General features: G+C 37.4%; 1 protein-coding gene across 1 annotated transcript; it reads right to left on the reverse strand.

Moving 5' to 3' along the window:
- Window positions 1-826: 826 nt before the first annotated feature.
- CT83 (cancer/testis antigen 83) lies at window positions 827-2,058 on the reverse strand. The gene is made up of 2 exons (XM_070784115.1): window positions 1,984-2,058; window positions 827-1,114 (listed from the first exon to the last, which is right to left on the reverse strand). Exons 1-2 carry the CDS (start codon window positions 2,056-2,058, stop codon window positions 827-829), a joined length of 363 nt encoding a protein of 120 aa, XP_070640216.1.
- Between the last annotated feature and the right edge of the window lie 21,112 nt (window positions 2,059-23,170).

Raw genomic sequence — 23,170 nt, forward strand, 5'->3', positions numbered from 1 at the left:
GGGTAGGTCAAATGCTGTTAGTGAATGTCAACAGATTACTAGATTTTATAAAATATTTAAAATAGATTGCTAAATACAGCATATACATACTTTAATGTTAAACCATATTATATTATATACATTCTACCATTATATTTTGGTGCTATTTGAGGTGTGGGTTTTTCCCAAATAAAAAAAATGCATATAATTTTCTACAGGTGACTTGCAATTCAGGGAAGATTTAGGCACACTTCTAATGAAATATCTAATTAGTAGCAGAGGTGGTGCTGGGAAAGTAGTCTACTTCAATAGCTGACTATGAAGAGTAGTTAAGAGTTTCTGTGACTATCTTTACAAGTATGTAAAGCACAGATCTTAACAGAGTCCCTGGCACATTTTAGGGTGCTCAATGATAGCTCTTAGTATTATTACACAGATTCAATAGTGTTAGACTATTCTGCATAATGGAAAAAAGTTCCATCAAATCTCATTTACTTTAATGCAAACTTGGAGACATTTACAGTATTGTATTGTAAACCACTAGAAAAAAAAAAAAAAACTTTCACAATTCAAGTTAAAATCACTATATCTCAACTATATTCTTTTTACTGTAACTAATAAAAAGAAAACAACTCAAACTGTTTCTGTCTCTATTGTGCTTTCATTCCTTCTCCAGTAAAATATGTTAGCAACATAATCAACTCTCTAAATGTAAGCAAACTGACAGTGTCTGGATTCTGTATCTGACTTGGCACCCCTCCCCTTTTAAATAATAATTCATTTGGTATAAACACATATAATCAAATGAATCCACTCAAAGTCCCTTTAATGATTGCCTCAATTGTTATTACACTTCTGTAGGCTTGTCAGTGGATTTCCGGTTAACTAATGCACCATTTAAACCCTTAGTAACTAGGAATTGTTCCAGCTCAGCCAGCTTGTAGTCCACGATCCTGAGGTTTACCAATATTCGCCTCTGCATGGCTATTGAGTGTGGGAAATTAATCAAGATATCCCGAGAGAGACTGTTGACCAAAAGACTCTTATCAATATTGCTCTTAGTTGACTGAGTAGAAGAGGATGATCTTACTAGTGCAAGAGAAGTTGAATTTGATGACATTTCACCAGTGTTTCTCTGTAAGGGAAGGAAATTAAACATATGTAGTTTATTGACTTTAGCAATGTCCAAATACCACCAAATAATAACATTCTTAGTCTTGGTTTACCAAAATGAACTGATTGACCTCCCCCAAGATTAAAAATCTGTTGATTCATTTTGATATTTGGCAAAGCTAATACAATTATGTAAAGTTTAAAAATAAAATAAAATTTAAAAAAAGACAAAAAAAAAATCTGTTGAATGAATACTTTAATTTGGAAATATGTCTTTCCCAAAGAGTGAGAGAAAAAAAAAAAAAATGAAAAGTAGCCTTCTGATACCAAAATGCCATAGCCTTGGCTTACATTTCTTGGGCATTCCAGTAGGTCTTATACTTGGACCCTGTTTCATTCTTATCTAAAAGCACTTCACTTGGAACTTTAAACATCACCAGGAAACCCACATTTTGACCTTAGTTATCTGTGATGCCCCCTCCCCCATCCAAAGCTGTCATAAAGATGACTGAAAATGAAAATACAAGGGAGGAAGAGGCAAACAGAATTACATGGGGGTAGTAAAAGCCAGAGAGGAAGAGAGTAGGTACACTTTCTTAAAATGGGAGGGGGCAGATGGACACTTTCTGCTGTACTTTTCAAGTGGATGAAAAACTGACCCCATCACCTAGTGACTTGGGGCTTTTCACAACAGAGTACAGCTGTGGAACTCCTGGTCAACATGGGAGAAGTGTGAGGTAGAGTCAACATCTGAGCCCTTTCAAAGGAGAAAGGAATGGGGTGACCCCGCCTTACTCTTTCTTTACTATCTACTCTCTTAAACACACCTCCCTCCCCAAGCCATGTATTTGTCGAGCTTCATCTAATTCCAACTGCTCTTACACACTTTACCTGAAACCAGGTTTTCCAGAAGACAAACATGAAGGCAAACAGAATGCTGCTCACTAGTAGGAACAGGAAGCTCATGGCGCCTCTTCAAATCTCTTCCCTCTTCTCGGGCACTGAGGCACACAGCTGGCAGTTGGGAAGCAGGGGGCCACTAGCCGCCCGGGAAGCCACGGGCCAGGACGCTCAGCGCCCCTCACTGCCTGGTGCAAGTGGGATACCAGGCAGCGTCCAGCCTTATATACCGGAGAGCGTGTGACCTCACAATTGAGCACGCACAGGGGGCGGTACGTCACAATCTGATGACGTAACACCAGCTTGAGGGGAAACCAGGCAGCACATACCGCACACCTGATTACAGTTAGGATAGTTAGAGATGGTGGGAGAGTTTGGGATTTTGGGGAAGCTGAACCACAATAGAAGTAAAACACCAAATTGACTGGTTAAATGCTAGATTTTAGAAGTGCTCCCCCCCCCCCTTTTCTGTTAAGAATTTTTCTTTGCTGCAACCACTTCATTATTCATTTCAAAAACAAGTTCAAAAGCAAGGTAGAAATACACTGTAAAAGTAGTTACCTACATATTGTGAGTCGTGGCCAAATACCTCCTTACCACCTCTGCTGCTATTTTAGGATTCACTCCAACTATATTCACATCAGGATAATGTACGTTTGTGCCACTGTACAGTTTAAAAAGTAATTCCAGGGCCATTTCTCCATATAGTTCTCACAATAATTTTGTGCTATAGGTATCTTTAATGGTGTGTCTACTTCAGGAAATGCAGAAACAGATTCAGGTGTTAAGTAAACTCATTTGAAACTAGTAGCAAAAGCACAGCTTGAATCCACAAAGTTTGAGTTCTGAGATAAACTCCCATTCCCTCATCCTCATCCCCATCCTCAGGACTTCTACCTACACTTGTGAGCCACAAATATTTACTATTCTTCACCCAAGGAATGGAACAGTATATTTGGATTAGTTAATGAGAAGGAACAGATACAGAAATCATTGTACAAGTTAGAAGTGTTCAAGAAATTCAGGTAAATGTACAAGATGACACTGAACTAAAAGTCAGTACTAAAGCAATAGCCAGTATAATCTCAAGATAAGTGTCAAACTGTAACCCACTAACTCTGCTTGGGAAATAACTCACATCTTCATAAAGATAGGAAGGAGAGGAATTACATTTATGCATTTTTATATCAAACTTTTTTCCCAGTTATGAGTTCAACTTTAAAGATTTATTTAACATGTATTTATTAAACACCCATGCAAAGGGCCAGAGAAGGCAATGGCACCCCACTCCAGTACTCTTGCCTGGAAAATCCCATGGATGGAGGAGCTTGGTAGGCTGCAGTCCATGGGGTCCCTAAGAGTCGGGCACGACTGAGCGACTTCACTTTCACTTTTCACTTTCATGCATTGGAGAAGAAAATGGCAACCCACTCCAGTGTTCTTGCCTGGAGAATCCCAGGGACGGGGAAGCCTGGTGGGCTGCCGTCTATGGGGTCGCACAGAGTCAGACACGACTGAAGCGACTTAGCAGCAGCAGTAGAGCATGTAAAGGGCAGGCACTGTGTTGTATTCTGGGAATACGATTATGAGCAAAACTAAAGTCTCTGCTCACCAAGAATGTGCACTCTAGTGTGAGAAATAGTAATCAAATACAGAAATAATGTAAAAGTATTAATGAAATAACTGATAACAGGAGGTACATCATGGCACAGGAGCATATAATAGGATGTGAGATGTAAAGGAGAGTGAAGGTCCTGGCTTTATGGCTTACTCAATCAGATGCATGGCAAATAACCAAGTATGGGGATGCTGATCATGAATTTGGTATTGGGCATGTTGAGTGTGACATGACTTTTGTCAGGTTGGTTTATTTCTCTTCCCTTTGTTCTTGTTTTGTCACAACAAAGAATTGGAGTGATGAACCAAAAGATGTAGAACATTCAACTCAAGCAGACAGAGCTTTTCTTAGTCCAACACTGCCAAAAGAGTTGCCCTGATCCTTCCTGTCAAACCCTCTTGGCTTCCCCCATCTATACTTCCAGTCTCCTCCTTTTGGTTATGCCTGATGCAAAGTAGGGCTTGCACCCACCACCAATCAATGAAAGGGAATGCTAATGGGCGTATGCTCAAGGCCAATTGACAATTATATAACAGCAAGTTGTATTATTTATGTCTTCCCATAATTCTGTAATAATTAGATGTAGAATATTCATGAGCCCTTAATGAGATCCTAACTGCCTAAAGTTACTTGGAGAAGTCCCTGTGGTCATTTTGTATCCACTTGTGCCTAGGGCGCATGTGCAGGAGTCGAAAAGTATAGTTATTTTGTAGCATCTGTGAGCTCTCCTGGGTGTTTCTTGGATGGAGTTCAGAGATAGGCTTCCATCCCTTACAGCCAGGCCTCCTCTGGTTGCTCATGTCTAACTTCCAACCTAACACTTTGAAACATGAATAATTGACCTCAGTGAAATAATTGAAGACATAGGTTTATGAAGCATCTGCATGTAAATAGCAACTGAAGCTCTAGATGTGTAAGAAATTCCCTCATGTCACTGTAGGCATGTAATTGTGGTTAACACTTAATTTCTTGTTTCATCAAATAAAATTGAGTGAAGCCCAGTAACATTGTCTCCAACAATAGAATTTTGAATTTTGATCCTACTGATATCCAAGGGAGCACTTCAGAGATTTTGGAAAATATTCTCATCACACACATTGTTGCTAACCATTGACTTTTTTGCATTTTTTTATTGTAGTAAAGTATATAAAACATAGAATTTATCATTTTAACCAATTTTAGGTGTACACTTCTGTGGCAGTAAGTAAATTTGCATTGTTGTACAACCATCCATCTCCAAAACTTTTTCATCTTTTCCAACTGAAAATCTGTCCTCATTAAACACTAAGTTCCTTTTCACCCCTCCACTCATCCTCTGGAAACTACCATTCTACTGTCTGTCTCTATGAATTTGAATATACTAAGTATCTCATATAAGTGAAATTACACAATATTTGTTGTGTTGTGACTTGCTTACAGAATGTAAGTATGTCTTTAAGCTTCATCCATGTTGTAGCCCTTGTCAGAATTTCTTTTCTTTTTAAAGTTGAAGAATATTTCATTGTAACAATAACTTAAATAAACAGAGTTGATTAAAAGACAAGCAATTCAGTGTGGGCAGGGGAGATTCATAAATGTATTGGGAACCCTGGTTTGTTATACTCCTTTGCTTTGTCATCCTCAGTATGACAAATTGTATTGACGAATTGTTCTGTTACCAGGCTGGTGGAAAATGTGAAGGATGAGCCTCCTGTCTTTTAAGCAGCACATGATGCTACCACTTTCATTATGGGCCAGAATGTAGATAAGTGGTCAAATCTAGCTACAAAGGAGGCCAAGAAATATAGTTTTTGTTCTGTGTACTGAGCCAAATCAAAATTTATGGTTATGCTACTGAGAAGAAGAAAATGAGGAGTTATTGAAGAATGTCTGTCAATCTCTCTGACACCTTCTAGAGAAGATTTAGATTTTGTCTCAGGATACCAACCCATCCTTGCACCCATAAGATGCACATGAACTTCATCATTTATAAGGACTTGGCTGATATTTGAAGATTAGGGAAAAGGAGAGGGAGGACAGCAATCTGGCTTGTTCAGAATTCCATCTTTCTACCTTTTCCACCTTGCCTTAATTGAAATTGTCTAAAAATGGTTCTTCCTTTCCAATTGTTGTTCTTCCAGAGCGAGTTTCAAGTAGATCACACCTATTCAAGGCTGTGTGACTGGGCCTACTGCATTAACCATTTATAAATGGATACTGTTTCCTTTTAACTGACATAATTTTGTGCTGAATGCTGTAAAAACAGAAGAATATAAAATGCTTATTTTATGAAATTCAATTAGAACACAATTTAGAGAAACTTAAAAAAAAAAAGAACTAAGAAACATGTTGAATTTTTTCTCTCTAATCATACATTCTCTAGTCACACATTTCATCAACAGAGGGCATGGTAGGTTTGTTTCATTTCATTTTTTTTTCCTGGTTGCTTTGTACTTTTCAATTATAGCTTCCTTTCATTTGGAATCACATCGTACAATCCAGGGTCAAATAAATGAGTGGTATGTTAAATATACCACAGATCATTGATCACTGAAAGCATAATCCAGACTTCACTACACATAAATTGCCATAGAATTTTGCTGAGAACATGCCCTTTAAAATTAATCAGATTGAGTCAAAATTTCTACACCATATTTATTTTCTTAAAAAGAGAAAGGATAAAGATAATATAGTTATGATCAACCCTAACCTGAGATTTTTTTGTTCCTCTACCCCCATATCACCCCTGATGTTGTAATAGAGGCAAAATAAAAAGATTATATAATCTGAATGATGATACTTAAATCTGGTATTTTATTTTCAGTGACATTGTTTTCCTTTAAGTGACATTTAGAGCTTATTTTAAATGACCTTTAGATCTGTAATCTGTTCTGGAAAGTATTAAATGACTTAGAAGAAGAATTGCTTTTAGCTTTTTTACTAAGAGAATGAGCTACAATGTCCATCTCAAATTGAGACTTTAACAATTTGTTATGTTTGTCACTGAAACTTTGAAATGCCAACCTGAAAATTGCATTAAAATATAATTTGCAGCCTTTTTATAACTTGTAATAATGGAAAGTGTTGATAATTGTTATTAATGTCAGTGGGTAATTTAAGTACAATGCAGATTTTTCTACTGATATTTATATTTGAGTTGTTTATTTATAATAAACCTTTTTTTTTTTTTTTTGAGGAGCGGTGTGTGTGTGTGCGCGCGTGTGTGTGGGTGCACGCATATAAGTGATGCCCTGAAAGAGCTTTATAGAGCAAAACACAGGATACATCAGGAAGAAAAAAAAACCTTCCAAGCAACTCTATTAAATGTCCAGGGAGACTATTCATTACTTTCTATTTTTTCAACAAACATTTACTGAATACCAGGCACTGTTCTAGAACAGTAGGGATAGAGTAGTGAACAAAACAGATAGTAATTCTCCTTGCAGCTTATATTCTATCGGGAAGCTGTATTCAAATTCCCACACTGATTTGTTGGTTTTTCTTTTCAGATTTTCATGAAGTATTTAAATAACCAGTGATTTAAAAAGTCAGATCATGACAAATGCATTTTTTGAGGCTAATGTAACCCTGACATAAAATCTTGCCAAGTGTAACATAGAGGATTTAAAGAATGATACTCTTAAAATGAAGAAAAAAAAAAAAAACAACCTAACACAAAGCACTAAGCAAATAAAATATGGACAATATTTTAAAACTAATGTCATCAAATATAGTTTATTTCAGAATATTAGGAGGACAACGTCAGGAAATCTCTAATATATCATTTCCATAGGTCAAAAGAAAATGATATAAGACTATCTCAACAGGTGTCCAAAAGACTAATTTGCTAAATTTCAACATCCATTTTTGGATTAATTAAACCAAGTGTTAATTTTTTAAAAGCCTGGGCATAAAAGAATAGGCACTTAATATTATGATAGAAGAAAACAATAACCAACATCTGTAACAACAACACACTGGGGACATAATCAACATCAAGAACAAAACAATTGTGTTGCATCACTATGATTATTTAATAGTAGTATAGAAATTCTAGTGAATGCACTAAGAAATATCTGCACAGAAAATCTAAAAGATTCTAAATAAAAAATCTTAGAACGAATGACTTTAGTAAAGTTCCAGGAAGCAAAGTCAGTGAACAGGTTAAAGAGCTTTGTTATATACCTATAATAAGTGGGAAAAAAAAGTGAAAGTGTTAGTCGCTCAGTTATGTCTGACTCTTTGTGACCCCATGGACTGTAGCCCTCCAGGCTCCTCTGTCCATAGAATTTTCTAGCCAAGAATATTGGAGTGGGTGGCCATTCTCTTCCTCCAGGGGCTCTTCCCAACCCAGGGATCAAACCTGGGTCTCCCAAATTGCAGGCAGATTCTTTACAGTGTGAGCCACCAGGGAAGTCATGTACTGATAATAGCTAGTTAGAAAATGAGACCACTTAAAATGACAACATAATATACAAAATACCCAGAAACAAAAAACTAAAAATTGGCTGAAGAAAATTACAAAACTTCACTAGGAGAGATACAAGATTTATGTAAATATAGAAGAACATGTTCCTGGATAGGAAGACTAAACAATATAAACATGCCAAGTTTTCAAAAATTCAGATGTAATTTACCTGTGAAAGAAAGTGAAAGTGAAATTGCTCAGTCGTGTCCAACTCTTTGCAACCCCATGCACTGTAGCCTACCAGGCTCTTCTGTCCATGGGATTTTCCAGGCAATAGTACTGGAGTGGATTGCCATTTCAGATCAAAATCCCAAGAGGATTTTTGAAACGTAAGAAAGTGATTTTAACATTCATCTGGAAATTTAAAATATGAGACAGCTGGGAAATTTTTGAAGAACAAAAATAGAGAGAAGATACTTGCTTATATAAAAATGTATTTAAAAAAACACTTTTAAAACAATGTGGTGTTAAAACATGAATATGTGGATGTGGAAAGAGATTGGAAAACAGAACAAAGATGAATGGTCTAGTATACGATTGGTAAAAATATTAAAAATGAAGCAAAACAATTGACAAAAATTATGATAATAATAATGCTGTGGGCTGCACTCAGTCACTCAGTTATGTCTGATTCTTTGTGACCCCATGGACTGTAGCCCACTGGCTCCTCTGTCCATGGAAAATTTTCCAGGCAAGATTACTGGAATGACTTGCCATTTCTTTCTCCTAAAGATTATACTGAAATGAGAAAGAGGCTGGACCTTGAAGTCATGGAAAGGCAAAAGATGATGGTGAGCAAAGAAGTGGACATATGTGTGGCCAAAGCTTATTCAGTTCAGTTCCTGCCCCCAAACCCTCCCAGCATCAGAGTCTTTTCCAGTGAGTCAACTCTTCCCATGAGGAGGCCAAAGTACTGCAGTTTCAGCTTTAGCATCATTCCTTCCAAAGAACACCCAGGGCTGATCTCCTTTAGAATGGACTGGTTGGATCTCCTTGCAGTCCAAGGGACTCTCAAGAGTCTTCTCCAACATCACGGTTCAAAAGCATCAATTCTTCGGCGCTCAGCTTTCTTCACAGTCCAACTCTCACATCCATACATGGCCACTGGAAAAACCATAGCCTTGACTAGATGGACTTTTGTTGGCAAAGTAATGTCTCTGCTTTTTACTATGCTATCTAGGTTGTCAAAACTTTCCTTCCAAGGAGTAGGTGTCTTTTAATTTCATGGCTGCAGTCACCATCTGCAGTGATTTTGGAGCCCCCCAAAATAAAGTCTGACACTGTTTCCACTGTTTCCTCATCTATTTCCCAAGAAGTGATGGGACAAGATGCCATGATCTTAGTTTTCTAAATGTTGAGCTTTAAGCCAACTATTTCACTCTCCTCTTTCACCTTCATCAAGAGGCTTTTTAGTTCCTCTTCACTTTCTGCCATAAGGGTGGTGTCATCTGCATATCTGAGGTTATTGATATTTCTCCTGGCAAACTTGATTTCAGCTTGTGCTTCTGCCAGCCCAGCATTTCTCATGATGTACTCTGCATATAAGTTAAATAAGTAGGGTGACAATATACATCCTTGACGTACTCGTTTTCCTATTTGGAACCAGTCTGTTGTGCCATGTCCAGTTCTAACTGTTGCTTCCTGACCTGCATAAAGGTTTTTCAAGAGGCAGGTCAGATGGTCTGGTATTCCCATCTCTTTCAAAATTTTCCACAGTTTATTGTGATCCACACAGTCAAAGGGTTTGGCATAGTCAATAAAGCAGAAATAGATGTTTTTCTGGAACTCTCTTCCTTTTTCGATGATCCAGCGGATGTTGGCAATTTGATCTCTGCTTCCGCTGCCTTTTGTAAAACCAGCTTGAACATCTGAAAGTTCACGGTTCACATACTGCTGAAGCCTGGCTTGGAGAATTTTGAGCATTATTTTACTAGCGTGTGCTGCTGTTGCTGCTAAGTCACTTCAGTCGTGTCCGACTCTGTGTGACCCCATAGACGGCAGCGCACCAGGCTCCCCTGTCCCTGGGATTCTCCAGGCAAGAACACTGGAGTGGGTTGCCATTTCTTTCTCCAATGCATGAAAGTGAAAACTGAAAGGGAAGTCGCTCAGTCGTGTCCAACTCTTCGCGACCCCATAGACTACAGCTCACCAGGCTCCTCCATCCATGGGATTTTCCAGGCAAGAGTACCGGAGTGTGTTGCCATTACTTCTCTGTACTAGCCTGTGAGATGAGTGTAGTTGTGCAGTAGTTTGAGCATTCTTTAACTTTGCCTTTCTTTGGGATTGGAATGGAAACTGACCTTTTCCAGTCCTGTCACCACTGCTGCGTTTTCCAAATTTGCTTGCATATTGAGTGTAACACTTTCACAGCATCATATTCCGGGATTTGAAATAGCTCAACTGGAATTCCATCACCTTCTCCACTAGCTTTGTTCATAGGGATGCTTTCTAAGGCCCACTTGACTTCACATTCCAGGATGTCTGGCTCTAGGTGAGTGATCACACAATCATGATTATCTGGGTCATTAAGAACTTTTTTGTACAGTTTTGTGTATTCTTGCCACCTGTTCTTTATATCTTCTGCTTCTGTTAGGTCCATACAATTTCTGTCCTTTATCGAGCCCATCTTTGCATGAAATGTTCCCTTGGTATCTCTAATTTTCTTGAAGAGATCTCTAGTCTTTCCCATTCTGTTGTTTTCCTCTATGTCTTTGCATTGATAGCTGAGGAAGGCTTTCTTATCTCTTCTTGCTATTCTTTGGAACTCTGCATTCAGATGCTTATATCTTTCCATTTCTCCTTTGCTTTTGGCTTCTCTTCCTTTCACAGCTATTTGTAAGGTCTCCCCAGACAACCATTTTGCTTTTTTGCATTTCTTTTCCATGGGGATGGTCTTGATCCCTGTCTCCTGTACAATGTCGTGAACCTCCATCCATAGTTCATCAGGCACTCTATCAGATCTAGTCCCTTAAATCTATTTCTCGCTTCCACTGTATAATCATAAGGGATTTGATTTAGGTCATACCTGAATGGTCTAGTGGTTTTCCCTACTTTCTTCAATTTAAGACTGAATTTAACAATAAGGAGCTCATGATATGAGCCACAGTCAGCTCCTGGGCTTGTTTTTGCTGATTGTAGAGAGCTTCTCCATCTTTGGCTGCAAAGAATATAATCAATCTGATTTCAGTGTTGGCCATCTGGTGATGTCCATGTGTAGAGTCTTCTCTTGTGTTTTTGAAAGAGGGTGTTTGCTATGACCAGTGTGTTCTCTTGGCAAAACTCTATTAGTCTTTGCCCTGCTTCATTCTTCATTCCAAGGCCAAATTTGCCTGTTACTCTAGGTGTTTCTTAACTTCCTACTTTTGCATTCCAGTCCCCTATAATGAAAAGGACATTTTTGGGGGGTGTTAGTTCTAAAAGGTCTTGTAGGTCTTCATAGAACCGTTCAACTTCAGCTTCTTCAGCATTACTGGTTGGGGCATAGACTTGGATTACTGTGATATTGAATGGTTTGCCTTGGAAACAAACAGAGATCATTCTGTCATTTTTGAGATTGCATCCAAGTACTGTGTTTCGGACTCTTTTGTTGACTATGATGGTTACTCCATTTCTTCTAAGGGATTCCTGCCCACGGTAGTAGATATAATGGTCATCTGAGTTAAATTCACCCATTCCAGTTCATTTTAGTTTGCTGATTCCTAGAATGTCAACGTTCACTCTTTTCTTTTTTTTAATTTATTTTAATTAGAGGCTAATTACTTTACAATATTGTATTTGTTTTGCCATACATCAACATGAATCTGCCATGGGTGTACACGTGTTCCCAATCCTGAACCCCCCTCCCATCTCCCTCACCATACCATCTCTCTGGGTCATCCCAGTGCACCAACCCCAAGCATCCTGTATCCTGCATCAAACCTGGGCTGGTGATTCGTTTCTTATATGATATTATACATGTTTCAATGCCATTCTCCCAAGTTATCTCCCCCCTCCCTCTCCCACAGAGTCCAAAAGACTGTTCTATACATCTGTGTGTCTTTTGCTGTCTCACATACAGGGTTATGGTTACCATCTTTCTAAATTCCATATATATGCATTAGTATACTGTATTGGTGTTTTTCTTTCTGGCTTCACTCTGTATAATCGGCTCCAGTTTTAACCATATTACTCAGCCATTAAAAAGAATACATTTGAATCAGTTCTAATGAGGTGGTTGGTCAACGTTCACTCTTGCCATCTCCTGTTTGACTACTTCCAATTTGCCTTGATTCCTGGACCTAACATTCCAGGTTCTTATGCAATATTGCTCTTTACAGAATCGGACTTTGCTTGTATCACCAGTCCCATCCACAACTGGGTATTGTATTTGTTTTGGCTCCATCCCTTCATTCTTTCTGGAGTTATTTCTCCACTGATCTCCAGTAGCATATTGGGCACCTACCGACCTGGGGAGTTCCTCTTTCAGTATCCTACTATTTTGCCTTTTCATACTGTTCATGGGGTTCTCAAGGCAAGAATACTGAAGTGGTTTGCCATTCCCTTCTCCAGTGGGCCACATTCTGTCAGACCTGTCCACCATGACCTGCCCGTCTTGAGTTGCCCCACGGGCATGGCTTAGTTTCATTGAGTTAGACAAGGCTGTGGTCCTAGCGTGATTAGATTGACAAGTTTTCTGTGAGTATAGTTTGTGTGTCTGCCCTCTGATGCCTCTTGCAACACCTACTGTCTTACTTGGGTTTCTCTTACATTGGACGTGGGGTGTCTCTTCACAGCTGCTCCAGCAAAGCGCAGCACTGCTCCTTGCCTTGGAGGAGGGGTATCTCCTCACAGCCACCCCCTCCTGAACTTGAACATGGAGTAGCTCCTTTTGGCCTTCCTGCACCCACGCAGCCATCACTCCTTGGACGTGGGGTTGCTTATTAGGCATTGCTATTAAAACTCATACTATGATGAATACTTTGGAGGAATTTAAAAACAAGGTGGGACTTCCACTTCTAGGAAGTAACAATTTAAATCTTTCCATATGACAAAAGACAAGGTAAAATTAGAAGATATGACTGTGAGAAGACAATGCCACAGGTATAACCAAAACCAGTTGAGGGGTCAAGAATCCATAAAGAACTCCTTTATATTTGTTTTTTTTTAATTGTTATTAATAAAAGATGGTCAAAGAATACGGACAAGCAATTCACAAAGGAGGAATACGAATAGTCAATATCCAAAAGGATCATATAGTACATCTATTCTTAATTTTTTTGAGGACCCATCACACTTTTCCAACTGTCTGCATCAATTTACATTCTTATTAACAGTGCTCGAGGGTTCCTTTTTCTCTACATTCTCACCAGTGTTTGTAATTTGTTGTCTTTTTTATAATAGCCATTTTGACAGCTGTGAGGAGATAGTTCATTGTGGTTTTTATTTGCAATATGGTGGCACTACTGGTAAAGAGCCCGCCTGCCAATGCAGGAGACATAAGTGACATAGGTTTGATCCCTGGGTCAGGAAGACCCCCTGGAGGAGGGCGTGGCAACCCACTCCAGTATTGTTGCCTGGAGAATCCCCATGGACAGAGGAGTCTGTTAGGCTATGGTCCATGGAGTTGCAAAAAAGTCCATCACTACTGAAGCGACTTATCACAGCACACCCCTATGTTTATTGCAGAATTGTATACAATAGCCAAGATAGGAAAATAACCTAAGAGCCCACTGATGGATGAATAGATAAAGAAGAATGAGTATCCACATTATCATCATTGAGGATTTGTATCTTTAAAATGTTAACTAAATATATACACCACATTTTAACTTTTATTTCTTTGATTGCTAATTGGACAACAACTAATCTTGTTTTCACTGTTCAATTTATCTTGATCAGCACTTTACTCTTTTACTTTTTTCATTTATTTTTTAACTTTACAATATTGTATTGGTTTTGCCATATATCAACATGATCCGCCACAGGTATACACGTGTTCCCCATCCTGAACCCTCCTCCCTCCCCATACCATCCCTCTGGGTCTTCCCAGTGCACCAGCCCCAAGCATCCAGTATCGTGCATTGAACCTGGACTGGCGACTCGTTTCATACATGATATTATACATGTTTCAATGCCATTCTCCCAAATCTTCCCACCCTCTCCCTCTCCCAAAGAGTCCAAAAGACTGTTCTATACATCAGTGTCTCTTTTGCTGTCTCATACACCGGGTTATTGTTACCATCTTTCTAGATTCCATATATATGCATTAGTATACTGTATTGGTCTTTTTCTTTCTGGCTTACTTCACTCTGTATAATAGGCTCCAGTTTCATCCACCTCATTAGAACTGATTCAAATGTATTCTTTTTAATGGCTGAGTAATACTCCATTGTGTATATGTACCACAGCTTTCTTATCCATTCATCTGCTGATGGACATCTAGGTTGCTTCCATGTCCTGGCTATTACAAACAGTTCTGCGATGAGCATTGGGGTACATGTGTCTCTTTCAGTTCTGGTTTCCTCGGTGTGTATGCCCAGCAGTGGGATTCCTGGGTCATAAGGCAGTTCTATTTCCAGTTTTTTAAGGAATCTCGGCTTTAATCTTTCAATCTGAGGATTCATGTCTTCCTTACATTCTGGAAAATCCTTCCTTATTTTCATATTGTTTCTTTATATTTTCTATTCTCTTCTTTTGGAATGCTTGTCAGGTGTGTCATTCACACTTCTATGTCTCTTAATCACTCTGTAATATTTTCTATCTCAATTCTGAATCAATTTAGTTTTTAAATTTAGTGACCTTATTTTTCTTTATTGAAGTTTTATAATTATTGTAGTTATTTTCTTTATTTTTCTTCTTGTAACTTCTATTCCCTTTAGTGCCTTTAATCATGTTATATATATCTTTAGGGTTTGGTTTGGGGGAGGGAGTTAGTATTGTTCTTTTATTTCTGGATTACTATTTCTTGTAGCTGCAGAACTTCTTAAGGATAGATCACAAATTTGTGTTATTTGCATTGTATGTTAATTGTTTGAGTGTGTGCATGCATATTCCTCTGTGGGAATCCTAGGCATCCTGGTTTTTTGAAGATACATCTAAAGAATAAGTTTTCCATTTGTTTCAGGTAGGGGCATCAGGGATTTCACACACTGGGGAGCAGTTTTTAAAGTTAGCAACCTCAGAAATCATAACATTTTAGTTAAAAACCTAATTTTAACTAAATTACACCCACACAAGGAAAATAAATTATCTAAATTTGAGAAATGATACAAAGCAAATCACAGGTTATTTCAACCAAAGATACACATGCTATATGACATGTATTCATTATACAAAAATAATATGAGGACTGTAATCAAATATGCTTTACAGTAGCATGAGTTGGAGAAGGCAATGGTACCCCACTCCAGTACTCTTGCCTGGAAAATCCCATGGATGGAGGAGCCTGGTAGGCTGCAGTCCATGGGGTCGCGAAGAGTCAGACACGACTGAGTGACTTCCCGTTCACTTTTCACTTTCATGCATTGGAGAAGGAAATAGCAACCCACTCCAGTGTTCTTGCCTGGAGAATCCCAGGGACAGGGGAGCCTGGTGGGCTGCCGTCTATGGGGTCACACAGAGTCGGACACGACTGAAGCGACTTAGCAGCAGCAGCAGCAGCATGAGTATGATCCCCTAAAGCCAAAGTTTTGTACTTTAACATGCCTCTGTATGTTTGTATGTTTGAGACTGAACCAGAATAAGCTCTTTTTCCTGTGAGAAATGTAAAACTAACAAATCTTTAAATATAATAATCATTAAAGCAAGTAGACATTTGCAGAGATGTGGATGGACCTAGAGTCTGCCATACAGAGAGAAGTAAGTCAGCAAGAGAAAAACAAATATCATATATTAACACATACATGTATATATATGGAATCTAGAAAAATGGTACAAATGAACCTATTTGCAAAGCAGAAAGAGACAAAGATGTAGAGAATGAATATATGAACACCAAGGCGGAAGGAGATTGGTTTGACATGTTCACTTCCACTGAGTAGCCTGGAGATCTAAAATGATGGGTGTGTCATACCAAGCACACTTGCAAGTTAGAGAAATCAAAGTGAGCAAATGCAAGGAGAAACTGGGAATATAGACCAGAGCAGGTCACAAGCAGAAGACAAAAAAGATTGATTATAAGTCATTAGCTCATCAAAAGATTGGGAATTATGGCTGAGATGGAACCGAAACTGCCCCAAGCAATCTTCAGTTAGTTTCTAAGATGAGGAGCAGAACCCACTGTTTCTATTGTCTGGAAAGTGCAGTCTTTACAAAATGTCAGATGATGCTTTAGACACATACATTCTATAGGATTGGTACAGTTCACTATTTTTTCCATGAAAGCCTGCTCTGGAAGGCAGAGGTTAAGGTGGATCGAATGGTGAAGGTCCTGACCTGAGCTAAATAAATTTGAAAGGAACTGCTGTCCCCTGGTCTCCACATTAACTTAGGCTGGTAACTATTTGACAATAGACTGACTGTGAAAAGTGGTTTAAAATATGGGTATTTCTGACTTAGGATAAAAACTATTTCAGCTAAATTGAAGTCATTTCAATTGAAAAAATATTCTTGCTTATGATTATTACTAAATTTTATATGTGTTTTTAGATGCTAGTTGTTATGTTTTGCTTTATTTATTCAGCTTCAAGAAATGACTGTGGCTGACTGTATACAAAGAAATAGGAACTGCACCTTGAAATAAACTAGATTTTTTTTTCCTTCCCATTACATCTTATTTATTTCTTGGTCTCTTTCAGTCCTAAAGCTGATAATGGGCACTATTATTCCAGACTCTATTTTAAGATCAGTCTACAGTACATTGGACTTGGAATCCTACTGTTATTATTGTTCTCTGACTTTAAATTATATTTCAATAATTCAGTAGAAAGTATATTAAAATTGTACTAAAAAGAGTAGTCAAGCTTTAAAGAAATAGTAAATGAAATCCTACAAATTGATAAGAAAATACGGGGAGATTGAATGCTGGAAAAAATCAATAAACCTCCAAAGATAGTAACAAAACTATCCTTTTAAGGTGATTGCTTAAATTCATCTATGAGTTTTGAATGTTGTTACCTTTTTTGAATCAACTTTACCAAGGTTTGGAGATATATTTGAATACGTAATCTAAAGTTTTTGCTTTTAGTAATATTATGTGCACATGTGTGTGCATTATTACGGAATGAAATAACAAATGCCCCTTTCCCTTCCCCCAGAATCTAGTTGCATTGACCTGATAATTAAATTTAAAAAAATCTTAAGCCCCCTGAAGGATTTTTTAGCCTGTTTGTGACTATACATTTCTCTAGTTGCCAGGTAGAAACAGTTACATTGTAGAAAGAGCACTGATTTTTTTTTTCTAGTCAGAAAAATAGTTTTAAATCCTCTTTGTCTCCAATCCAACTTTTATGACCTCAGGCCAGTTATTTGATTTCACTAGAACTCAATTTCCACATCCATAAAGTGGGGGAATTTTAACCTTTGCCTAGAGTCCTCTAATTAGTAGGCCTGGACATTTTTATAAGCAAAGCATCTTTATACTTTGTCACATGATTTAAGGGATTCAATGATAATTATCCCTAAATATTTCTTCCATTGATATGGCTGTAGTATTTAAGATTCCCATATTATATTTGCTTAAGAGTTATTGAAGGTTTACTTTAAAATGCACATTTTTCTGAACAAGGTAAAATTTTGACACCATTATTTGGTAGTAATAAGTTGATGAAAAGCTTTTTCTCTCCCCTAAAACCTTAATATTCAAAGTGCTGTCTCCAGAGTAGCAGATGTGGTGGTCACCAAGGAGCTCATTAGAAATACAGGCCCCAACCCAGCCCTACTGTATGAGAATATGCATTTTAACAAGAGACCAGTGAGTCACATGCACATTAAAGTTTGAGAAGAACTTATCTGAATAATATGGGAAAGTGGTTCAAGTCTGGGCAGGAGAGAATAGAATCACCACAGTAGAGGGCATATACTTTCAGATAACAGCAGGAAGACAAACACCAGTAAGAGGGGGCAGAAAAAGGGTTCCAGAAGGGACATGCGGCCTATTTCCGAACTCCTAGGGCAATATATCTTTGATGACAAAGAAAATTGATAATCTGGAGGAAAAAAACAAGAAAACTAAACAGAGTGAGAACAATAGAGAGAGAGTGCTTCGGTGCTACAGGGACAAATTTCAGTTTTATTTAAAACTTTATCAATTTAAAAGAACGATTTCTTCTAGGCTAGTAAAACATCCTAGAGGCCTTAGAACCATGAGAAAATTTACATGTTAGTTTACGTTCATCTGACAAAGCATAAAATGCCTGATCACTTTGGTTAACAAATCTAGGACATATTCTACTCTAAAAGCCTTATTCCTGAAAAGCTATTGACTTTGAGCCCACTTATGTAAAGGGACTTGACTTCATCCAGTCAATGAGACATATATCTTTGTGTAAATCTTTCTGAAGTTTTAATACTCATTTCACTCATTATATAGCAAGGCCTTCTTTTTTTCTTTTTTGAATTTTGGTCCACAATGTGAACTGATTCATTGGATGAGAGCAAGTTTAAAATAACCAAACTTTGGAAGTGACCTCTGGAAGGTCTACTTGAAGAAATGCCAAAAATTTGCTGCTCCAGTGCTATTTTCTCAGTGATTCACAGCATGGCATCATCAGCATTGCTTCTGGAGAAGGCATATCATCTAGTTTGCTCTGTGAAAATGGATGAATTAGGAGTCAGAGTGTGAAGTAAAATTGAGTGAATGACAAAAAGGACTTGGGATTTTTTATTAGTGAAAATCCTGTATATTGAAACCATATGAGTTCATATATCCATGTCTAACACCTATTTGCTGTTATTCCATCACTAAGTTGTGTCCAACTCTTTGCAACACCATGGACTGCAGCACACCAGGCTTCCCTGTCCTTTACTATCTCCTGAAGTTTGCTCAAACTCATGTTCACCAAGTTGATGATGCCATCCAAACATCTCATCTTCTGTCACCTCCTTCTTCTCCTCTAATCCCTACAAGCTATATTTATCTTTATGGAAAACAGCAGTTGTCTGTGTATAGTTTAATAGCTTTTGTAGTTAAGGAGGAGATGTTCTGATAGCAGTATATTCACAGGCAATCTTGCTCTTTGTAGAATAGTAAAACATTTATTTTTTTCAGCAAATATATTCTCTACCACTTACTTTACCCAAAGAACTAAGCTAAGCATTTTGGTAGATACAGATTGTCTTAGAAAAAGAATAGATGATTATGGTCTGGTAGGGGAGAAAAGGCATCCTAATACAATGCATAACAGCTATAAACTAAGGGCTTCAAGAGCTCACAAGAGAGTAAGAAATCAATTCCAGCTGAGGAGAAATCCCAAAGCTCAGTGGAAGAAGTGGCCTTGGAATGAAACCTTCAAAAATAAGGATTGTAATTGGCAGATGTGTGAGGTAAGGGCATTCTAAGCAGAGAGAACAGTACAAATAAACAGGAAAAGCAGATGGTATTGAAGGAATTGCTATAGTCCTGCTTATTTGTAGGGCAGCAGAGAGAGACAGGGCCGGAAAGGTGTGTTGAGAAGATGGTTTTCAAACCACTCTACACATCAATCTTCTGGACAGCTTTTGGTCATATCAAATTCCTGGACCCCATCCTAAGTTTTGATTCAAGAGGCCTGGGATGGGGATCCCAGAAAGTTTTCTATTGGAAAAAGCCTTCCAGGTGATCTGAGGCCCACTGTTTGGAAATTACTGCATTAGAGACATATTGCAAATGTAGATACTGAGGTAATTTAAGAAAGATTACTCTGGCCTCAATGATTAGGAAGGATTGGAGAGTAGAAAGGGCATAGGTAGGATCAAAAATTGAACACAGAGGTAATAGTTCAGCTATGAGGCAATAGCCCAGAACTGTGGGCAGCAATAGTATGTGTGAGATTTTGCTCTGAAAAAGGATAGGATATAGTAACTGAAGGAGGTTAAAAGAAGTCCAGAAAGAAGGTTAGATCAATGATGATTGTAAAACTCAAGTTTGGGTGACTGAATGAACAGGCGTGCCATTTATCCAACTTAGAATATTAAAAATTAAACGAAGCTCTTCTATGGGTCACTATAAAGAGATAAGCTAACAATAAGCATTTCCTGACACCCATGACTTTATGCTAATATCCTATTACACAGTTTCATAGCACCTTGTACCTTGACTTTTAGTATATCTTAAAGTGCAATTTTATGTTAATCTGCATGGCATTTGATTAATATCTATGTGTCCTATTTGATGACTAAGTCCATGAGGGCAAGGAACCACAACACCTGGAAAATCATAAGAACTTAGTACATTTTTTTGTTGATTCAGTTTTTCTACATAAGTGGTTGAGTAGACAGGAAAAATGAACTTTTCAGTAACTCATTAACATTAGTACTATATATTACTGGTACAAAAATATTTACATAAAAAAGATTTAATTGTAACCGCACATATTTTTATTCCAAATACTTCATAAAATATAATGGTAAAATTGCGCATTTTCTCTCAGTTAGTGGTACAAAACTTGAGTACACCAGTTTTGATGAAAGGCTCTCTAAATGAGGTTATGTATGCTTACTTGAACAAGAAAAATTCCAAGCATTTTAGAAGTTCCATCTATCTGAGTATTTGCTTATTGTAAGAAAAATATGTGTACAATAGATCTGTTTTTATAATTTGAGATTATGGCATATGATTCTGTGTGAATTTTGTAAATTCCAGATTGTATTTTTATAAAATAAAACAAAATTACGCAATGAATTATGTAATTAATTACATCCACTCCTCATCAAACCATAAGACTTAGGGTCTCTGTTAGTGTACAGAGAAGATGTACATCTTCAAAACTGTGTACATTATCAAAACTGTGTCCTGCATGATCTAAAATAAAAACCCAGAGGAAATTTACAGAGATAAAGTTCTTTTTTTGTTCAAGAATAACTCAATCCTCTGTCTTACCATTGAATAATGCACCATTATTCACCTTCCTCATTTTACTCAGAGGAAATGGAAGCTAAGAGGGTTAAAAGACTTGATGAAGATTCACATGTAGTTAGTACCAGAACTATACAATTAGAGAGATGAGACGATTATGGCTAATATTTATCAAATGTGTGTAGTATGGGACACTTTAAACATATTTCTATTTTAATGTCACAGCTCCTATATGTGATAGGTGTTGTCCCATTTTTAAAGACAAAATATTGAGGCTCATGATAATATGCACTTCCTGTGCTGTATAGTAGGTTGCAGAGTATTAATCTACTTGATTCCAAACCCCACATATATTTTCCCCATAATGCTCTATTTTCAATTAAATAGAAAAACTAAGAATTAAATAAACCAGGTGCTGTGTTGTAGTGACAATAATATTTTATATAATTATTCGTTATACTTATTTGTCAAATTAAGGCAACAGATCAGGTAGAATGGCAAAAATAAGCTATCTCTATTTATAATTATAGTATTCTCCTTTATCCAGAAATCCTTATCGAGAAATAATTGCTGCTGCTGCTGCTAAGTCGCTTCAGTCGTGTCTGACTCAGTGCACCCACCAGGTTCCCCCATCCCATTAGCTATATGTAAAAGGTCAGATAACTAACAAAATTAAAATTTGTACAATTTTAAAACTTGAAGTATAGTTGATGTATTGATATAATATCACATTAGTTTTAGGTGTAGTATATAGTGACTCGATATTTACATGCATTATGAATTGATGACCACAGTAAATTTAGTAACAATTTGTCCCTATACAAAATTATTACAATATTATTGACCCTATTCCTTTTATTGTATATTACATCTTTGTAGCTTATTTATTTTATAACTGGAGGTTTGTACCTCTCAACTCCTTCACCTATTTTACTCCCCTACCCTCTCCTTTTTGGTGACTAACTTTTTGTTCTCTGTATCTATGAGTCTGTTTTCATTTTGTTTTGTTTTTTAGAATCCACATATAAGTGAATCACGTGATACAAGTCTTACTGTATGTTATATATCATACATATATGTATGATACATATATGTATCAATGACACATACATATATGCATGTGTGTGTGTGTGTGTGTATATATATATATATATATATATATGTATCTTTATCCATTCATCTAAACTCTGTGCTTCTTTATAACATATTGTACCCTAATTCTGTTTATTTCCACTGCAGTGTTCCAAACTTATCTTTTTGGGAAACACAGAACAATTTCAGCAGAAACATTTTCATCCAAAAGGTGGGTATGTTCCTACACTGTAAACAGACTGAGAATTTACATGATTATTGGCAAGATTGAGGAGATAGTGTAGGTATCATTTGAGTGATGTGCAGCACTGACTCAGAAAAGCCAGACTTAAAAGAGGCAGAAAAATGTAGCTCTGGGTAGACAGAGCATAGCGAGAATCCCTACACAATTAGGGAGAGGTGGACTGCAAGTCAGTAGATGAGTTGGAAAGAACAGTTTGGAGTCAACCAAAGATGACATGGTCTTCTCTGTGATTTTTTTCCTCTTCTTTTTTTCTAGATACCTTTCTTTTTTTCCTTAATGTTGTGAAATATACAATGTGAAATTCACCATTTCAAGGTGTACAATTCAATGGTATTTAGTACATTCACAGTGTTGTATAACCATCACTACTTCTATTGCTATTTCTAGAACTTCATCATCCTAAAGGAAAAGTTCATACTCATTAAACATAGATTCCTTTCTTCTTAAAGTCAAGTTAGAGAGCAGCAGTTCAGGCTGGGATAAAAACATTTAGCTGTGAAATAGCAAGATTTCTGCTGAAAAACTATCAGAACCATCTCCAAGTTTCCCAGTCATTCAATATTTTCCCTCTGCTGTAATGTCCAGGGTAGAACTGTCTTGAAATCCAGCCCCTAGAGCAAAGGCAGCCATTGGAGAAGCCATTTTCTCTGGTCAGCCCACAGGCACAGACTGACAGCTGGAATTTAATAAACCAAGTTGGTTAAGCACTCATTCTTGGGGTTTCTCTGGTGTCCAGTGGTTAGGAATCTGCCTGCCAAAACAGGGGACACAGGTTCGATCACTGGTCTGGAAAGATTCCACATACTG

The sequence above is a fragment of the Bos indicus genome, chromosome X (assembly GCF_029378745.1).
Source record: "Bos indicus isolate NIAB-ARS_2022 breed Sahiwal x Tharparkar chromosome X, NIAB-ARS_B.indTharparkar_mat_pri_1.0, whole genome shotgun sequence".
NCBI classification, from domain to species: Eukaryota; Metazoa; Chordata; class Mammalia; order Artiodactyla; family Bovidae; genus Bos; species Bos indicus.

Excerpts from the sequence above, each read along its gene's own strand:
- CT83 (XM_070784115.1), bottom strand. The coding sequence starts at position 2,058 with ATGAGCTTCCTGTTCCTACTAGTGAGCAGCATTCTGTTTGCCTTCATG. Across the intron at positions 1,115-1,983 it reads TCTGGAAAACCTGGTTTCAG|AGAAACACTGGTGAAATGTC; the intron begins GTAAAGTGTGTA and ends CTTCCCTTACAG.